This window comes from Lycium ferocissimum, chromosome 6, assembly GCF_029784015.1.
Source record: "Lycium ferocissimum isolate CSIRO_LF1 chromosome 6, AGI_CSIRO_Lferr_CH_V1, whole genome shotgun sequence".
In the NCBI taxonomy this organism is placed as follows: Eukaryota; Viridiplantae; Streptophyta; class Magnoliopsida; order Solanales; family Solanaceae; genus Lycium; species Lycium ferocissimum.
The window spans coordinates 66,516,526-66,531,848 of record NC_081347.1 but is presented as its reverse complement, the minus strand read 5'-3'; the positions used below and the strand labels follow the sequence as shown (position 1 = coordinate 66,531,848).

The 15,323-nt window shown below is 38.3% G+C and overlaps 1 protein-coding gene, 1 long non-coding RNA gene and 2 pseudogenes across 3 annotated transcripts; 2 read left to right on the top strand and 2 right to left on the bottom strand.

Annotated features, from left to right (window-relative positions):
- Positions 1-138: 138 nt before the first annotated feature.
- Positions 139-7,768, bottom strand: LOC132061560 (lycopene beta cyclase, chloroplastic/chromoplastic-like; annotated as a pseudogene).
- A 9-nt stretch (positions 7,769-7,777) lies between these two features.
- Positions 7,778-10,426, top strand: LOC132061559 (putative late blight resistance protein homolog R1A-10; annotated as a pseudogene).
- Positions 10,427-11,134: 708 nt separating this feature from the next.
- On the bottom strand, positions 11,135-12,803 carry LOC132060121 (lycopene beta cyclase, chloroplastic-like). Its single transcript, XM_059453019.1, is given in 2 exon segments — positions 11,135-11,984; positions 11,986-12,803. Coding segments are annotated over 2 exon segments (1,473 nt in total). The 5' UTR covers positions 12,609-12,803.
- A 377-nt stretch (positions 12,804-13,180) lies between these two features.
- Positions 13,181-14,428, top strand: LOC132060921 (uncharacterized). Of its 2 annotated transcripts, none has more exons than XR_009416063.1 (3): positions 13,181-13,879; positions 13,967-14,098; positions 14,183-14,428. It is a non-coding gene; the product is annotated as an uncharacterized LOC132060921 (long non-coding RNA). The 2 variants fall into 2 exon arrangements; XR_009416064.1 differs by having other exon boundaries at positions 13,967-14,108.
- Positions 14,429-15,323: the final 895 nt, after the last annotated feature.

The following is a 15,323-nucleotide window of genomic DNA, read 5'->3' as shown; positions in this document are numbered from 1 at the left end:
AAGAATAAAGCAAACATAAAAGCAGGGAATGGAAACGCTTATAAAGCAAATAACTTGAATAAAGACTGATGTATTAATATAAACTGATGTATTAATATAGGCTATTGAAAAATTGAATAAGATTCCAAATAACTCAATTCATTCTTTATCCTGTAACAAATTGTTGATCATATTTACCAACGGAAGAGTTCCTTTTGTCATTATCTCTAATCTAGAAGTATTTGAAGCACGAGAGAAAAAAGACAATCCAAAAACCATAACTCAGGTAGAAAAAACCGAGATGATAAGAAACCATGCCAATAACGAGGTTCTAAGTCGAAAAATGCATCAAAGAACCTTCTTGTAGCAGGTAAATCAAGCTTCAGAAGAACATCCATACCGAAGCAAAAGAACTCTCGTTGACGCCTCCTCTCTATAGGCCACAAATCTTTCCAAACAGCTTCAAATAATTCATTACCCGAACCACTTCTTTCAGAACCGAGGTATTGAATTATGGCATTGGCAACAATGGGAGCTGCAGCTAGTGTCCTTGCCACCATATAACCGGTGGACGGATGAACCATGCCAGCTGTACCACCAATTCCAATGACTCTCTGAGGTAATACCGGAAGTGGACCCCCTATTGGGATCACCCAACGTTCGTCCTCTTCAATGCTCTTCACTTTTATCCCCAAGTGACTTAAACGAGCCACCATTCATTCTTGAATATTGTCCATTTGCAATCTAGGACGAGCTACGAGCGAGGTTTCTTCAAGAAATATTCTGTTGGATGAAAACGGCATGGCATAAAGAAAAGTCGGTATTCTATTATTTCTCTCTTTCAACTCCACATTGTTCTTCAAATGAGAATCTCGCCAATCCATGAAAACCATCTTGTTTACATCGAATGGGTGTTCTTTCACTTCGGCCAAAATGCCATAAGCTACTTGATACCCCGGGTATAAGGCTTATCATACTGAACAAGACATCTAGAAAAGCCAGTGGCATCGAGCACAATCGTTGCCTGAATAGTAATACCATCATTGCATATCAACATTGATTTAAATTCCTCATTGATTACCTTTATCCTTGGCTTGGTGAAACTTAACACCTTTTAGTATACATTTCTGCATCATTTTCGATAACAGTGCAAGCCAACAAGGCCGCTACATATGTTGTATCATAAAAGGATGGGAGCCGACATGGCTACATCTCGTCTACCTATACACCTCTGTCTACAGACCTCTACTGGAGTACCAAACTGAGAAAGGACGGGACAAGGCCTCGCCGTACCCGTATACATATACGTCTAAACATAACATACCAAAATAGACAACAGCTCCGGATCCAATGGAGCGTACCAACAACAGCTGAGAAGAGGCTCTACATCGAGAGCCGGATCGCCTTCCGTCTATCCGTACCGCGGTACGAACGCAGCCCCCGAACAAATCTGTGAGCCGGGATGGATAACGTACCGAGTATATAAGGCATAAGAGTAACATACACATAAGGAGTGATAAAGAAAATCTGAAACTCATAAGCTAAATTGACTGACTGAATGCATCTGTAAGTCTGATTATTTGAACATGGCTGTATACCTTTGCTCACTAAAATTACCTCTGAGGGCGTATGATATGCATACTTCATAGTGTCGAGGAACGTACTGCTCGATCCCTATCCCATATAATAATGCCGAGGAACGTATGGCCCAATCCATATATCATATAATAGTGTCGAGGAACGTACGGTCCGATCCATATATCATATAGGCCCCTTCGGGCATCATAATCATCATCACCGTGCACCAGCTGATCAGGTGGTAATGCTTATTTAATGCCTCGCCCTTTCCCCATACCCCACATACATATAATATTCACGTATATAACTCTTTCTGGTTACGGGTCAATATGCATATGTATAATGAATGCAATGCATAAGTATGAACTAGCATTATTATCATACAAAATCTCGTGACCCATGAATGTATGACCATCATAACAAGTGGGTATAGGATCATCAAGAACCGAGATACTCCTAGTACTTCTAAGAATAGTAAATATGGAGACTCGATTACTTGTTGTTCGCTCATGTCATAGGATCATGCCAAAATGAAAGAAAGGGAAAGCCTTAACATACCTTGAAGCGTATCTATTCGCCCAACTTCTACCTTTCGAATTCGCAAGTCTACAACCAAGAGAAGTTATACTATTGCTAGACTCGCCTTCATGTACTTATCTTAATCCTTCAAATTAAATCGTTCTAGAGTTTGCTGAAATTCGGGCAAAGATCTCTTCCCGTATATATCCCTAGCTCGAAATCACAATCCAACAACCAACAACAACAATCATACTAACATCAACCACATCATCATAAATATCAAAATACTCCATAAGACATCTCATATGATTTTTATCCGATTTCTCTACCAACAAATTAACTATACGCTCATTTAATCGTTCTACCTTCGTAAATAAACCTAAAGCAATGATAATAAGGAAAGATTCATACCTTAGTCTTACTAAAACAGCAATATCCTCAATATTCACCTTGAGCCCATGCCAAATCCACCGCAAAACGATACTATAATCACAATTATGCACCACCCGAGCCTTGATTAGTTAAAATCACTCAAGTCCCTCAACTTTTTGTGACAAAAATGACCCTATATGTTGCCGAGCTTTAAGATCTGATTTTGGGTGACAAATGAGGGGTAAAACCCCTTTTATAAGGTTCTAAAGTCGGTTCGGGTACTGTAGTAGTTATTGTAGCAGCGCGGCTAATGTAGCACGTCAATTACTGTAACGCGTGTTTCTGCTCTGTCAGCCTAACTTGTAACGTCTATAATTCTCTATGACGATGTCTTATCGATGAACGGTTTGTTGCGTTGGAAAATAGACTCGACGAACTTCATTTTAGGCTTTTTAAACACCTTAAAACTCCTAATATACTAGGAGATATACCCCTCCAAAGTTGACCCAAAACTTTATCAACTTTTTTCCAAATTTTCGACAAACTTATTTTCTTCGATTTGCTTGATCCCAGAACCTTTAAACGCTTGCTTAACACTTGTTAAGAGTATTCACTAACCTTATAAGAGTTTCATGACCTCTCCGATCTTACGTTAGTTTACTCACAACGCACATGACGCGAAAATTTTCGAGCTGTAACATTTAACATGTCAATTATTGTTTATCCAAATTCTAACATGTTATTGGCATTTGTGAGACAAATATTCAAACCCATAAAGAGCCTTGATTAGCCAATTCTAATGTTTGTATTTTAACAATAACAGAACCTTGAATTAGCTTTTATTATGTGATAATATTCTCATTAATCACTAGCCATTTATTGTCTTCATTATTTAGCCTCTTCATTGTCCATTGATTTCATATAGCCGTTGGAGTATTCAACTATCTTATGGGTGGTTTTTTGATCTATATATTAACACAAGTCCTCCTTATTTTAGATGAACAACTTGAGACAAAAGCTTCCTCATATAATATTATGTGTGCTGGGTTTTACAATATTACTTAAAATCTTTGTTAGTTTCTGGCTCCTAGTTTTGTACTAGAAGAGCTTGTTGAATCCTGGGGGATATACCTATACCGAGTGAAATATCCTTAAGGACATTGTCTTAATTGACATGCCTCAAGCTATGGAGAGTTCTCTACAGTGTTCGTGATCAAGTATTTTCTGATAAGATTCGTGATTGATCAAGTAATTTCCGTCAGATTTCCAACAGGATATAGGGTCACCTTGCCTCAAACCCCTTTGACCCTCAAAGTATCCCTACCCTTTCTCATTCACCTTGACAGTAAACTTTGTGGATGACACACATGTCATAACAATATTGATAAAGGATTCAGGGAACCCATAGCCTTTCAATGCTTCATGAATAAAGACCCAACTCACCATGTCATATGCTTTTCTAAGATCAATCTTCATAAGGCACCTTGGAGTGGTCTTTCTGTTGTAATGTCTTAGAAGATCATGGCAAATTAACACATTATGCACCAATGATCTATATTCTACAAATGCTGCCTAGTTATCAGCTACAATAAATTGCTACTGCTTTTCTCAATCTGGTGCAAATCATCTTGGATATGCACCTGTAAAGTACCTTACAACAAGAAATTGGTCTAAATTGACTAGCATTTTGTGGAACATCTACTTTAGGAATCAGAGCAATCATAGTTGCATTTAAATGTTTTACCATTTTGGAAAAACTGAAGTATAGCCTCAAAAATTCCTTCCCAATTATGCCCCAAGCAGCTTGAAAGAAATCACTCCCACATCCAACAGGCCCTGGACTCTTGTTCTTATCAATACCGAACATTGCTAGCTTCACATCCTTCACGGAATAAGGTTTAATCAGTTCTAGTTGTTCTACAATAGTTAATACCCTTCCATTCTTCAGAAAGCTATTAAAAGCTTTGGTTCTCTGCTCCTGTTTCCTTCCCAGTAATTATGTATAAAAGTCCACCATAATTCCAGCAATAGGCATCATGTTCATGTTGCACCTATCCATTCTTTTCTTGCAATTGTGTTACGGCTTGTTGAAGCCTCCTGTGTTTGATAATTGAGAAGAAATACCTGGTGTTGTCATGACCAAGCTTGATCCATGTAGCTTTACTCCTTTGTTGCAAATACACCTCTGGCAGATATGAAGATTTCTTAAACTTGAGACACTAAGCCCTTCCTCATTTCGCAACCTCAAGTCTGATGTTTGTATGTGTAATGCCTTTTGAATTATCCCAAAGCCTTCCTATCCTCATTTGCTTCCTCTACTATATTACTGAAATGTTGACTGTTTAGTGCCCTGAGACTCTTCTTTAGCTCCTTTAGCTTCCTTACAGTTTGTAGCATCATACACCCCCCAATGCTCTTTCTCCAAATTTCCTCAACTAACTGCAAGAAACTTGAATGCTAAAAGTTGTTACATGGAAGAATTCAGGAATAAGTATAATGGCTATGATTTGGCTCGATGATGCTTCTTGATGCATGTTTCATTCTAAATAATATTGAGATGTCTAAAGTACAAAGGAGTACTTTTGCATCTTGGTAGTGGTTTTTATTATATTACTAGACGTGACATGTTTTTGATTGAAAATCAGGTACCTTTTGGGATTCTCAAACTCGTGTTTAACTTGAGATATGGTGAAGGTGATTATTTTCTACCGGAAACAGCCTACCTATCTCCCAAGGTAGGGTTAAGGTCGTACACTCTATTCTCCCCAGAACCCGCTATGTGGGATTTCACTGGGTATATTGTTGTTCTTTTCGGCCAGTAAGAGACTAGAATTAATGTGGTGATGGAACCACAACCCTCTTACTTTCTTGAACTTCTTCAAAGAGTGCTTGTCAGTGGCAGCTATGTTCAAGATCTCAAACAATCCCACTGTAATTTCAAGTTTGGATCATGTCCTGATCGATGTAGAAAGAAAGAACGCAACCTAATGACAGATTATTCCTGGTTGAATCATTCAGCAACAGAGCTGAAATCAAAGGGCATTTGTTTTATGCCTAGCGGGTCCTGTTCCCATTGTTACTATGCGAAACTTTCACTTCCATTTTGGTATATCGGTAAGTTTACTAGAGCATTTCTTCTGAACATGATAGCTTATGCGATCTGTCCAGGTACTTTAAGTAATTGCTCTCTGTCTGCTCACATATATTTCATGAATCACTTGTTATTTCACCTAATCATGTGAAAGAGCTACAAGAAAAGAAGATTATATTCAACTGTCTTGGAAGTGATGAGGAAGTGGTACTAATTCTTCAGAGCATTAAACACTTACGGAGTACAGAAGTCCTTAAGGATATCAAAGAGAAAATCGAAGAACACTATAATAATAAGCCCCACACGTGGATTGCTGAATTGTTAGATACCTATTTTTAGAAGTCCCTGGTCTCTCGTCGCTTTGGTTGCGTACGCCTCCCTCCTTTTCTTTACTATCTTTCAGACCTACTTTGCATCTCCTCTTGATCCAAAAAGATCTTGGATATTAAATCAATTCTTCTGTATATATATTTTCTGTATCGCTTCGTTGTATATTCAAATGCTTGTTGACAACAATACTATGCTCAACATCCTACCCAAGTTCGCTCCTTGTTGTATGCCTTTGATTTTCTTCCTATCCAAACTTGAAATTCTATTTTTGTGCATATTTTCAATGTTACAGTTCTGCATTTGATCAATAGGTGACGTAATGTAAACTTTTCATGTTTCGCATTTGTGAACAGAGTTTAAAGAAACTACTTAACTTTGTTTTATATCTAACCATCCGGTATTTAAAACCCCTGACCGACTAATTCTATAGATTGTTGAGCAAGCCATTGATTCTCCAAGTTACAGAATTGCAGCAACGGAAAATATGCTCATTCCAGAAGGCAAATACAAAAAAGTTATGCCCATTATTGCAACTAACAGATCTCTACAAGAATGATAGTGATCCAAAAACAGTTCCACTAGTTCCTGACAATCACGGCAAACCAGAGGTCCAAGAGTTCATGTTAGAGTGGGTTAGAGTCCCACATAAGCTGGGGAATGGACCGGCAATTTGCTTATATGGACTTGACAATCCTTCCCTCATGAGCTAGCTTTCGGAGTCGAGTTAAGCTCAAGTACCATATCTTTACAAAGGCTAAGACTTTCAAATGTATGTTCATTTCAGGATGCAACAAGAACATAGATGTCATTCTTCTAGTTACAATAAGTTTTTTAAAGTGATCAATAATGCTAGAAGTTGTTTTGTTTTTGTCAAAGATTCTACAGGTGCATAATGTTATGCAGCATTTGCAAGATTAATGGTCCTTCCTAATAATGACTGTTCTGTAATCAATTACTTACATATAAGCACAGCAAGCTCCACATTTTTTAACTTCTCTGCTTAAATTCCTACCTTATGTGGCTCCATGTACCCAAAGGTTGCCCTCTATCCCAAGGTTTCGGCCTAGTGGTCAATCAAATTCCTACCTTATGTGGCTCCATGTACCCAAAGGTTGCGCTCTATCCCAAGGTTTCTGCCTAGTGGTCAATCAAATGGATTAAGAATAATGAGGTCTTAGGTTCAAATCTCAGCAGAGACAAAAACACCAAGTGATTTCTTCTCATATGTCTAGCTTTGGTGGATAGAGTTACCTGGTACTTATTGTCGATAGGAGGTGGCAGGTATCTCGTGGAATTAGTCGAGGTGTGCCCAAGCTGGCCCGGACACCATGGTTATAAAACATAAATAAATTGTGTCAAAATATTGGTACTAACCAGGTGGAGAAATTAGGAGCGTTCAATAGGTACTGACCTTAATTTAGGGGTCAAAATGAAAACTGGAGCAAACTTTGAAGGTCCGTCTATGTATTTGGCTAAATAAATCATGATAAAAGTTCTCATTCTTCTCGCATTCAAAAATTTACTACTTATATGGCTATGAGAATGGGTCTCCTCCAACACAAATTGGTGCTTTTAAAATTAAGTAAAAAAAAAAAAACTATACATTATAAGAAAGAAAACATTAATCAAATGAAAATGTTGAGAGTCATACAGTACCTACTCGATATAACTTGACAGATCTGATTCCATGGTACCCAACTGGCATTGACTTTGTGTGTTATTAATTAAGTCAAATAATATATTCATAAACACTAACATGGTGTTGGAAATTGATTAAAGGGCGTTATACAGCAAGTTACTATATCCTTCCTCTATAAAAAAAAAAAAAACAATAGAGTATTTGATACCTTGAATTGAATCCTCTCTACTCCTAAAATTCTTTGCTTCCTTCCTCTCCATGTTGATTTGATGGCAGCTTATAGTGCTGTAATTTCTCTTCTTCAAGCACTTGAGAAACAAAATGCAGAACTCTTTCATAGTCAAACTGCTCAAACGATCGAATCTCTTCATGCAACTGCTGAATATTTTCAACATGTCCATGAAAAAGTTAGCAAGAGTAGATTTGACCCTGAAAAGATCAAATGTTTGGAGGAAAAAATAAGAGTTGCTTCTGGCTATGCAGAAGATGTTATCAAGCTGAAGATTTGTCAAATCATCGAAGGCTTAAGCTGGACATTTGGAATTTTACAACACCGAGATTTGCTACCCGTTGTTGAAAAATTGGATACCACAAAGAAAGAAGTGATGGAGATTGTTTCTGATTTTAGCGCAAGTACTCATGATGCTGAGGATCAAATTCTTGAATTATCTGGGAATTCCTTGATTGACACTTCCAGAAGTTATCCAAATATGGAAGATGCCATCATACAGGTACTTGATGCTGACTTGAAGAAAATAGTTAAAAGATTGACAGGACCACCATCTGATCTAGACATTGTCACAATATCAGGCATGGGTGGTATTGGCAAAATAACACTCGCTAGAAAAGTTCATGATCATCTTTCAATCAGGTATCATTTTGATATTCTTGCTTGGGTTACAATATCTCAAGAATATCGAGGTAGAAATGTGTTTCTAGAAGCTTTACATTGCATTTCAAAGCAAACAACTATTGTCAAGGCAAAAGATTATGATGAGATGGATGACGATGAGTTAGCCGATCTAGTGCAGAAAAACCTAAAGGGTTGAAGATACCTTATTGTTGTTGATGATATTTGGAGTATAGATGTTTGGGATAGTATAAGAGGAATATTTCCAAATTACAACAATGGAAGTAGAATCTTATTGACCACTAGGGAAACTAAGGTAGCGACATATGCAAATACTAGTATCCCTCATAAGATGAACCTCTTGGATTTAGATAACAGTTGGAAATTACTTCGTGATAAGGTGTTTGGACCCAAATATGATCATCCTCCTGAGTTGGAAAAAATTGGAAAGGAAATAGCAGAAAAATGCCAAGGACTACCCTTAACTATTTCAGTGATTACAGGACATCTCTCCAAAGTGGGAAGGACATTAGAAAGTTGGAAGGATGTTGCCCGAAACTTAAGTGAAGTCATAGCTAGTCACCCAGATAAATGCTTAGCAGTGCTCGGTTTGAGTTACCACAACTTGCCTAATCATCTCAAACCTTGCTTTCTTTCTATGGGTAGTTTCCCAGAGTACTTTCAGGTTGCGACTTGCAGATTGAAACAATTATAGATGGCCGAAGGTTTCATAAGGACATCTGGAAGTCGTAAAAGCTTGGCGGAAGTAGTAGAAGATTATTTGGAGGATCTTATCAGGAGAAACTTGATAATGGCTAGAAAAAGGAGATTCAACGGTGAGATAAAAATATGTGCAATGCATGACCTACTGCGTGATTTTTGTTTGATAGAAGCTAAAACCACAAACTTTATGACCTAATGTTCGTAGCTTCAGTTTTCAAACCCAATATTACTCAGTTGATGATTGTTATAAGCTATTACCATTGTTGCCAGATCTATCTACTTATTCTCTCAAGTGGATCTACCTTTTGCAACCCGTGTTAAGCTTCTCAAGATATTGCCCATCTATCGTCCTCATCCTGTACTAGATGAATTTTTCTCCCGTTTCAACCTTCTCAGGGTATTGGCCATCTCCCATAAAGATATAGAGTTTGAGACATTTCCACTCGTGATTACAAAGTTATTTCATTTGAGATATCTTGCAGTTAGATGTCATGGCAATATTCCTGAATCAATCTCAGAGCTTCAGAATTTGCAAACTCTAATTCATGTCCGATGTTCTTATCAAGATCATCCAACTTTACCAGGGAATATATGGATGATGAAGAACTTAAGGCATATGCATCTAGGGGGATCCTGTTATTTACCTAGTCCTAGTAGGGAAAGTATTCGAAATAAGCATCTTGTGATAGGGATGCCAAATCTGGAGGAACTTTCTACTCTCTGTTCCACCAGTTGTACAAATGAAGTCTTTTCTGGCTTTCCCAATCTAAAGAGATTGATCGTCCATCAGACAGGTTTATCAAGAATAGAGAACTGCCTCATCGACATGTCCAGCTTGACAAAACTCGAAGCATTGAAGTGTTGCAGCTATCCTGATTGGATAATTGAGATCCCCATCAAGAGATTTTTTTTTTCCCAATAACACTTAAGAGGTTGACTTTAGCTGGCGAGTTCTGTTTTCCTTGGAAATACATATCAACTCTTGTCATGTTGCCAAATCTTGAAGAGCTCAAACTGAAAGAGCATGCAGTCACTGGTCAAGTATGGAGATTGAGTGATGAAGAACAGTTCCAAAGCTTGAAGTTGTTGTTTAACGAGCTAGATTTTCGGATGTGGGGAGGTTAGCAGTGATAGTTTTCCAAATCTAAAACGCCTTGCTCTGAAGAATTGCAAGTACCTGAAAGAAATTCCAACAGATTTTGCGGAAATTTTTACATTGGAGTCAATTGAGTTACATGATTGCGCTTCTACTGCTGGGCATTCTGCAAGAAAGATTAAAAAAGAACAAGAGGACATGGGAAATAATTCCGTCAAGGTCTACATCCGTAGGACTAGTAAGTTTTAGATCTCTCAAAAGAAATTCTCCCATTATTAATTACCTCATATTTGTAACATTTTACCTCCTTGAAATTAAGATGATGACTTCTACTTTTTATCTTGCATGCAGGGAAGCTAAACTTTTATTAAAGGACCATCTAATGTTATCTCCCAAATGCAGAAGTTTTTAATTCAGATTTTGAAAAGTAAAATCTTACTTTGATCTTCTTATAGAAAAGGGCAGCCCGATGCACCAAGCTCCCGCTATGCACGGGATCCGGGGAAGAGCCGGACCACAAGGGTCTATTGTACGCAACCTTACCTTGCATTTCTGCCAGAGATTATTTCCACGGCTCGAACCCGTGACCTCCTAGTCACATGGCAGCAACTTTAACAGTTACGCCAAGGCTTCCCTTCTACTTTTATCTTCTTATATGTTAGTAAATTTTTGTTTTAGGAATAAGCATGTTTAATACATGTCTGTACTGTAATATTTATTTTGTTTTATGTGATAGTTCGAAATGAATAATGTTTCTATCATGCATTGTCTATGGGGTATAAGAACAGAATGTTTTACACCGGAATCTGTTTTCCGTAACTTGTAACAAAAATGGTGAAGAATAAAGCAAACATAAAAGCAGGGAATGGAAATGCTTATAAAGCAAATAACTTGAATAAAGACTGATGTATTAATATAGGCTATTGAAAAATTGAATAAGATTCCAAATAACTCAATTCATTCTTTATCCTGTAACAAATTGTTTATCATATTTACTAATTGTAAAGTTCCCTTTGTCATTATCTCTAGTCTAAAAGTATTTGAAGCCTGAGAGGAAAGAGACAACCCAAAAACTATAAGCTCAGGTAGAAACAACCGAGACAATAAGAACCGATGGCAATAACGAGGTTCTAAGTTGAAAAATGCATCAAAGAACCTTCTTGTAGCAGGTAAATCAAGCTTCAGAAGAACATCCATACCGAAGCAAAAGAACTCTCGTTGACGCCTCCTCTCTATAGGCCACAAATCTTTCCAAACAGCTTCGAATAATTCATTACCCGAACCACTTCTTTCAGAACCGAGGTATTGAGTTATGGCATTGGCAACAATGGGAGCTGCAGCTAGTGTCCTTGCCACCATATAACCAGCGGACGGATGAACCATGCCAGCTGTACCACCAATTCCAACGACTCTCTGAGGTAATGATGGAAGTGGACCCCCTATTGGGATCACACAGCGTTCGTCCTCTTCAATGCTCTTCACTTTTATCCCCAAGTGACTTAAACGAGCCACCATTCGTTCTTGAATATCGTCCATTTGCAATCCAGGACGAGCTACAAGCGAAGTTTCTTCGAGAAATATTCTGTTGGATGAAAGTGGCCTGGCATATAGAAAAGTCGGTATTCTACTATCTCTCTCTTTCAACTCCACATTGTTCTTCAAATGAGAATCTCGCCAATCCATGAAAACCATCTTGTTTACATCGAACAGGTGCTCTTCCACTTCAGCTAAAATGCCATAAGCTACTCGATACCCGAGGTTATAAGGCTTATCATACTGAACAAGACATCTTGAAAATCCAGTTGCATGTTGTGCTCGCCTGGATAGTAATACCATCATTACAAATCAACATTGACTTAAATTCCTCATGGATTACCTTTATAACCTTGGCTTGGTGAAACTTAACACCATTCAGTATGCATTTCTGCATCATTTTCGATTTCAGTTGTTTTCGGTTAACCCTTCCATAAGCTCTATCAAGATCTTTACTTGTATTATCATCAATATACACCAATGCACCGGACCAGGTAGCATCAAGGCAATCTAACAAATCCATAGACTCAAATTCATCAACCCAAACTCCATAGTTATTAGGCCATATCAATTTCGGAGACGGGTCAATTGAACAAACAGAAAGTCCGGATTCAGAAACTTGTTGTGCAACTGCAAGTCCTGCTGGACCACCACCAACAACAGCAAGATCCACAACAACCCCTTTTGAAGGATCATACATAGGAAGCTCAAAATCAAGACTTTCCTTTTTTGTCTCAGGTTTAAGTTCTAAAAGAGTACTACTGCTAGCCTTAACACAAACATTTCTAGAACTAAACTTATGAGCCTTCACAGTGCTAAAGGTACAAGCTTTAACTGCAAATCCATTAAGTGGATGCAAAAATTCAAGATTATTTGGGGTTTTCAATAGTGTATCCATTTTTTCTCAAAAGGGTATGATTTATATCAAGAAAATTGCAAATGGGGTCTTATTTTCTTGAAAATTCAAATTAGATTCAAGAAAGTTCCCCAATTTTCCACACAAATGAAGCAAAACATGTAAAGACTCTAGCTTTAAACACTTAAAAGAGTTGAAAGAATTACAAAAAATGAAAGGGTATTGATATATTTTAAGTGTTTCTGTAGCACTCAAGCTACTGTTTTTTGAAACCAAAGAAAAATTACAGAAAAATAATAAGGGAAAGAAATTGTTTCAATATTCATAGATGATTCTAAACTCACACAAACGGAAATATAAAGGACAATGCTAGCTACAGCTGGCCCTATGGTTGTACTATTCGGGACAGGTGGCAAAATGCCACTTAGGGAAAATATTAAAAGCTGAAAATAAGGCCTAATATATTGGGCCATCTGAAATAGGACTTAAGACAAACTAGCACTAGTGGATATTTGGGCCAACTGTTGAATTGGCCCATTGTCACATTAAGAATCGTGACATCCCATTCCTCTTGTAGAAATCTCTTCTTCTTCTTCTCTTCACTGATCAAACTCTGGAAATTGAGATTTTAAGAAAGAATAATCTTCCCACGTTGCTTCCTCTTTGGATAAATTTGCCCACTGCACCAAGACTTGGGTGATTGCATGATTCCCTCGCTTGATCATCTTCCTCTCCAAAATCGCAATGGGTTCTGCCAATATTTGACCATCCTCGGAGCAAAATGGGGGGTCTTTAGACGGAATAACCTGTTCACCGACCTTTTTCTTGAGTTGTGAGACATGAAAAACCGGGTGAATTTTGGAGGCAGCCGGCAATTTGAGTTCATATGCAACAGGACCCAGTTTCCTTATCACCTCATATGGCCCGAAAAACTTAGCCGATAGTTTCAGATTTCTCCTCATTGCTACTGATATCTGTCTATATGGCTGCAATTTCAGGTAAACCATATCCCCAATTTCAAAAGTCCTCTCGCTCCTCTTTGAATCTGCATATTGTTTCATTCTGTTCTGTGCCTTTATAAGATTATCTTTGAGAATTTTGTTGGTGATTTGCCTCTCTTTTAGCAGCTGATCTATTGACTCTAGCTTTGATTGCGCTATGAGTTCAAAGGAGGGGAATGGGGGATCATAACCATAAAGAGCCTTAAATGGTGTCATCCCGATGGCTGACTGGAAATTGGTATTGTACCAAAATTCTGCCATGGGAATCCATTTACTCCATTCCTTGGGTCGATGACCAGTCATACAACGGAGGTAAGCTTCGATACATTGGTTTAGCCTTTCCGACTGCCCATCCGATTGTGGGTGGTATGCTGATGTTAATCGTTGATCTACTTGCAGGCCCTTGAATAATTCTCTCCAAAATAAGCTTGTGAAAATAGGATCTCTATCGGACAAGATGGAAGTGGGCACTCCATGTAGTTTGCAAATGTTATCAAGGAAAAGATGGGCTACCTGAGAAGCATTGTAAGGGTGCGACAAGGTAAATAAATGTGCATATTTTGTATACCTGTCTATGATCACTAATATGGTGTTCTTTCCATGTGACTTGGGCAGTCCCTCTATAAAATCCATGGAAAGATGTTCCCAAGCTCGAGATGGAATTGGCAAAGGTTGTAGAAGACCAGGGTAAGGAACATGCTCAGCTTTATTCCTTTGGCAAACCTCACAACTTTTGACCCTGTCTTTAACTTCATTCAACAGGCCAGGCCAAAAAAATAAGGCTCTGAGCCTTTTTTGTGTACCAAGTATCCCTGAATGACCGCCCCATGGTGTTGAATGCATTTGTTCAATTAGTTGCTGCCTTAGGTTACCATGACTGCCCACGTATAGCTTCCCGTCAATTCTAATTATCCCATTCTGCATTGTGGTGTTGGGAATTGCGTTTGCATCAACAAGTAATTGTGTCAATATGTTTTGTGCTGCTGGATCCTCTTGGTAGCTATTAATAATATCGGTCATCCATTTAGGTTGGACAGTGGTGAGTCCATTACATTCCTCTGTTTCTTCAAATCTTCTTGACAAAGCGTCTGCTACTACATTTTCCGCTCCTTTCCTATATTGTATCTCATAACTTAGGCCCATAAGTTTAGAAATACCCTTGTGTTGAAGGGCTGTAGTGATCCTTTGGTCTCTCAAAAATTTGAGACTAAAATGATCTGTGCGAATGATGAAATGACTTGGTTGGAGATAATGCCTCCATTTCTCTACAGCTAACAGTAGTGCTATCAGTTCCTTTTCATAAGTTGAGAGGCCCAAGTGCTTAGGACTCAAGGCTTGGCTGAGAAAAGCAATAGCCTTGTGTTGCTGCATGAGGACTGCACCCACTCCTGTACCACTGGCATCTACTTCCACCACAAAAGGAATAGAAAAATTAGGCAAAGCTAGAACAGGTGCTCTGACCATTGCATTTTTTAAATCATCAAATGCAGTGGCTGCTTGGGAATTCCAGTTGAAACCACCCTTTTTTAAGAGATCAGTCAGGGGTTTGCTAATGATGGCAAACTTGTTGATGAATCTCCTGTAATATCCGGTAAGCCCCAAGAAACCCCTCAATTCTTTGATAGTTTTAGGATAGGGCCAACTAACCATAGCCTTCACTTTCGATGGATCAGTGCTTACCCCCTGTCCTGAAATAATGTGACCGAGATACTCAACCTGTGCACCAGCGAAACTGCATTTGGATAACTTAGCAAAC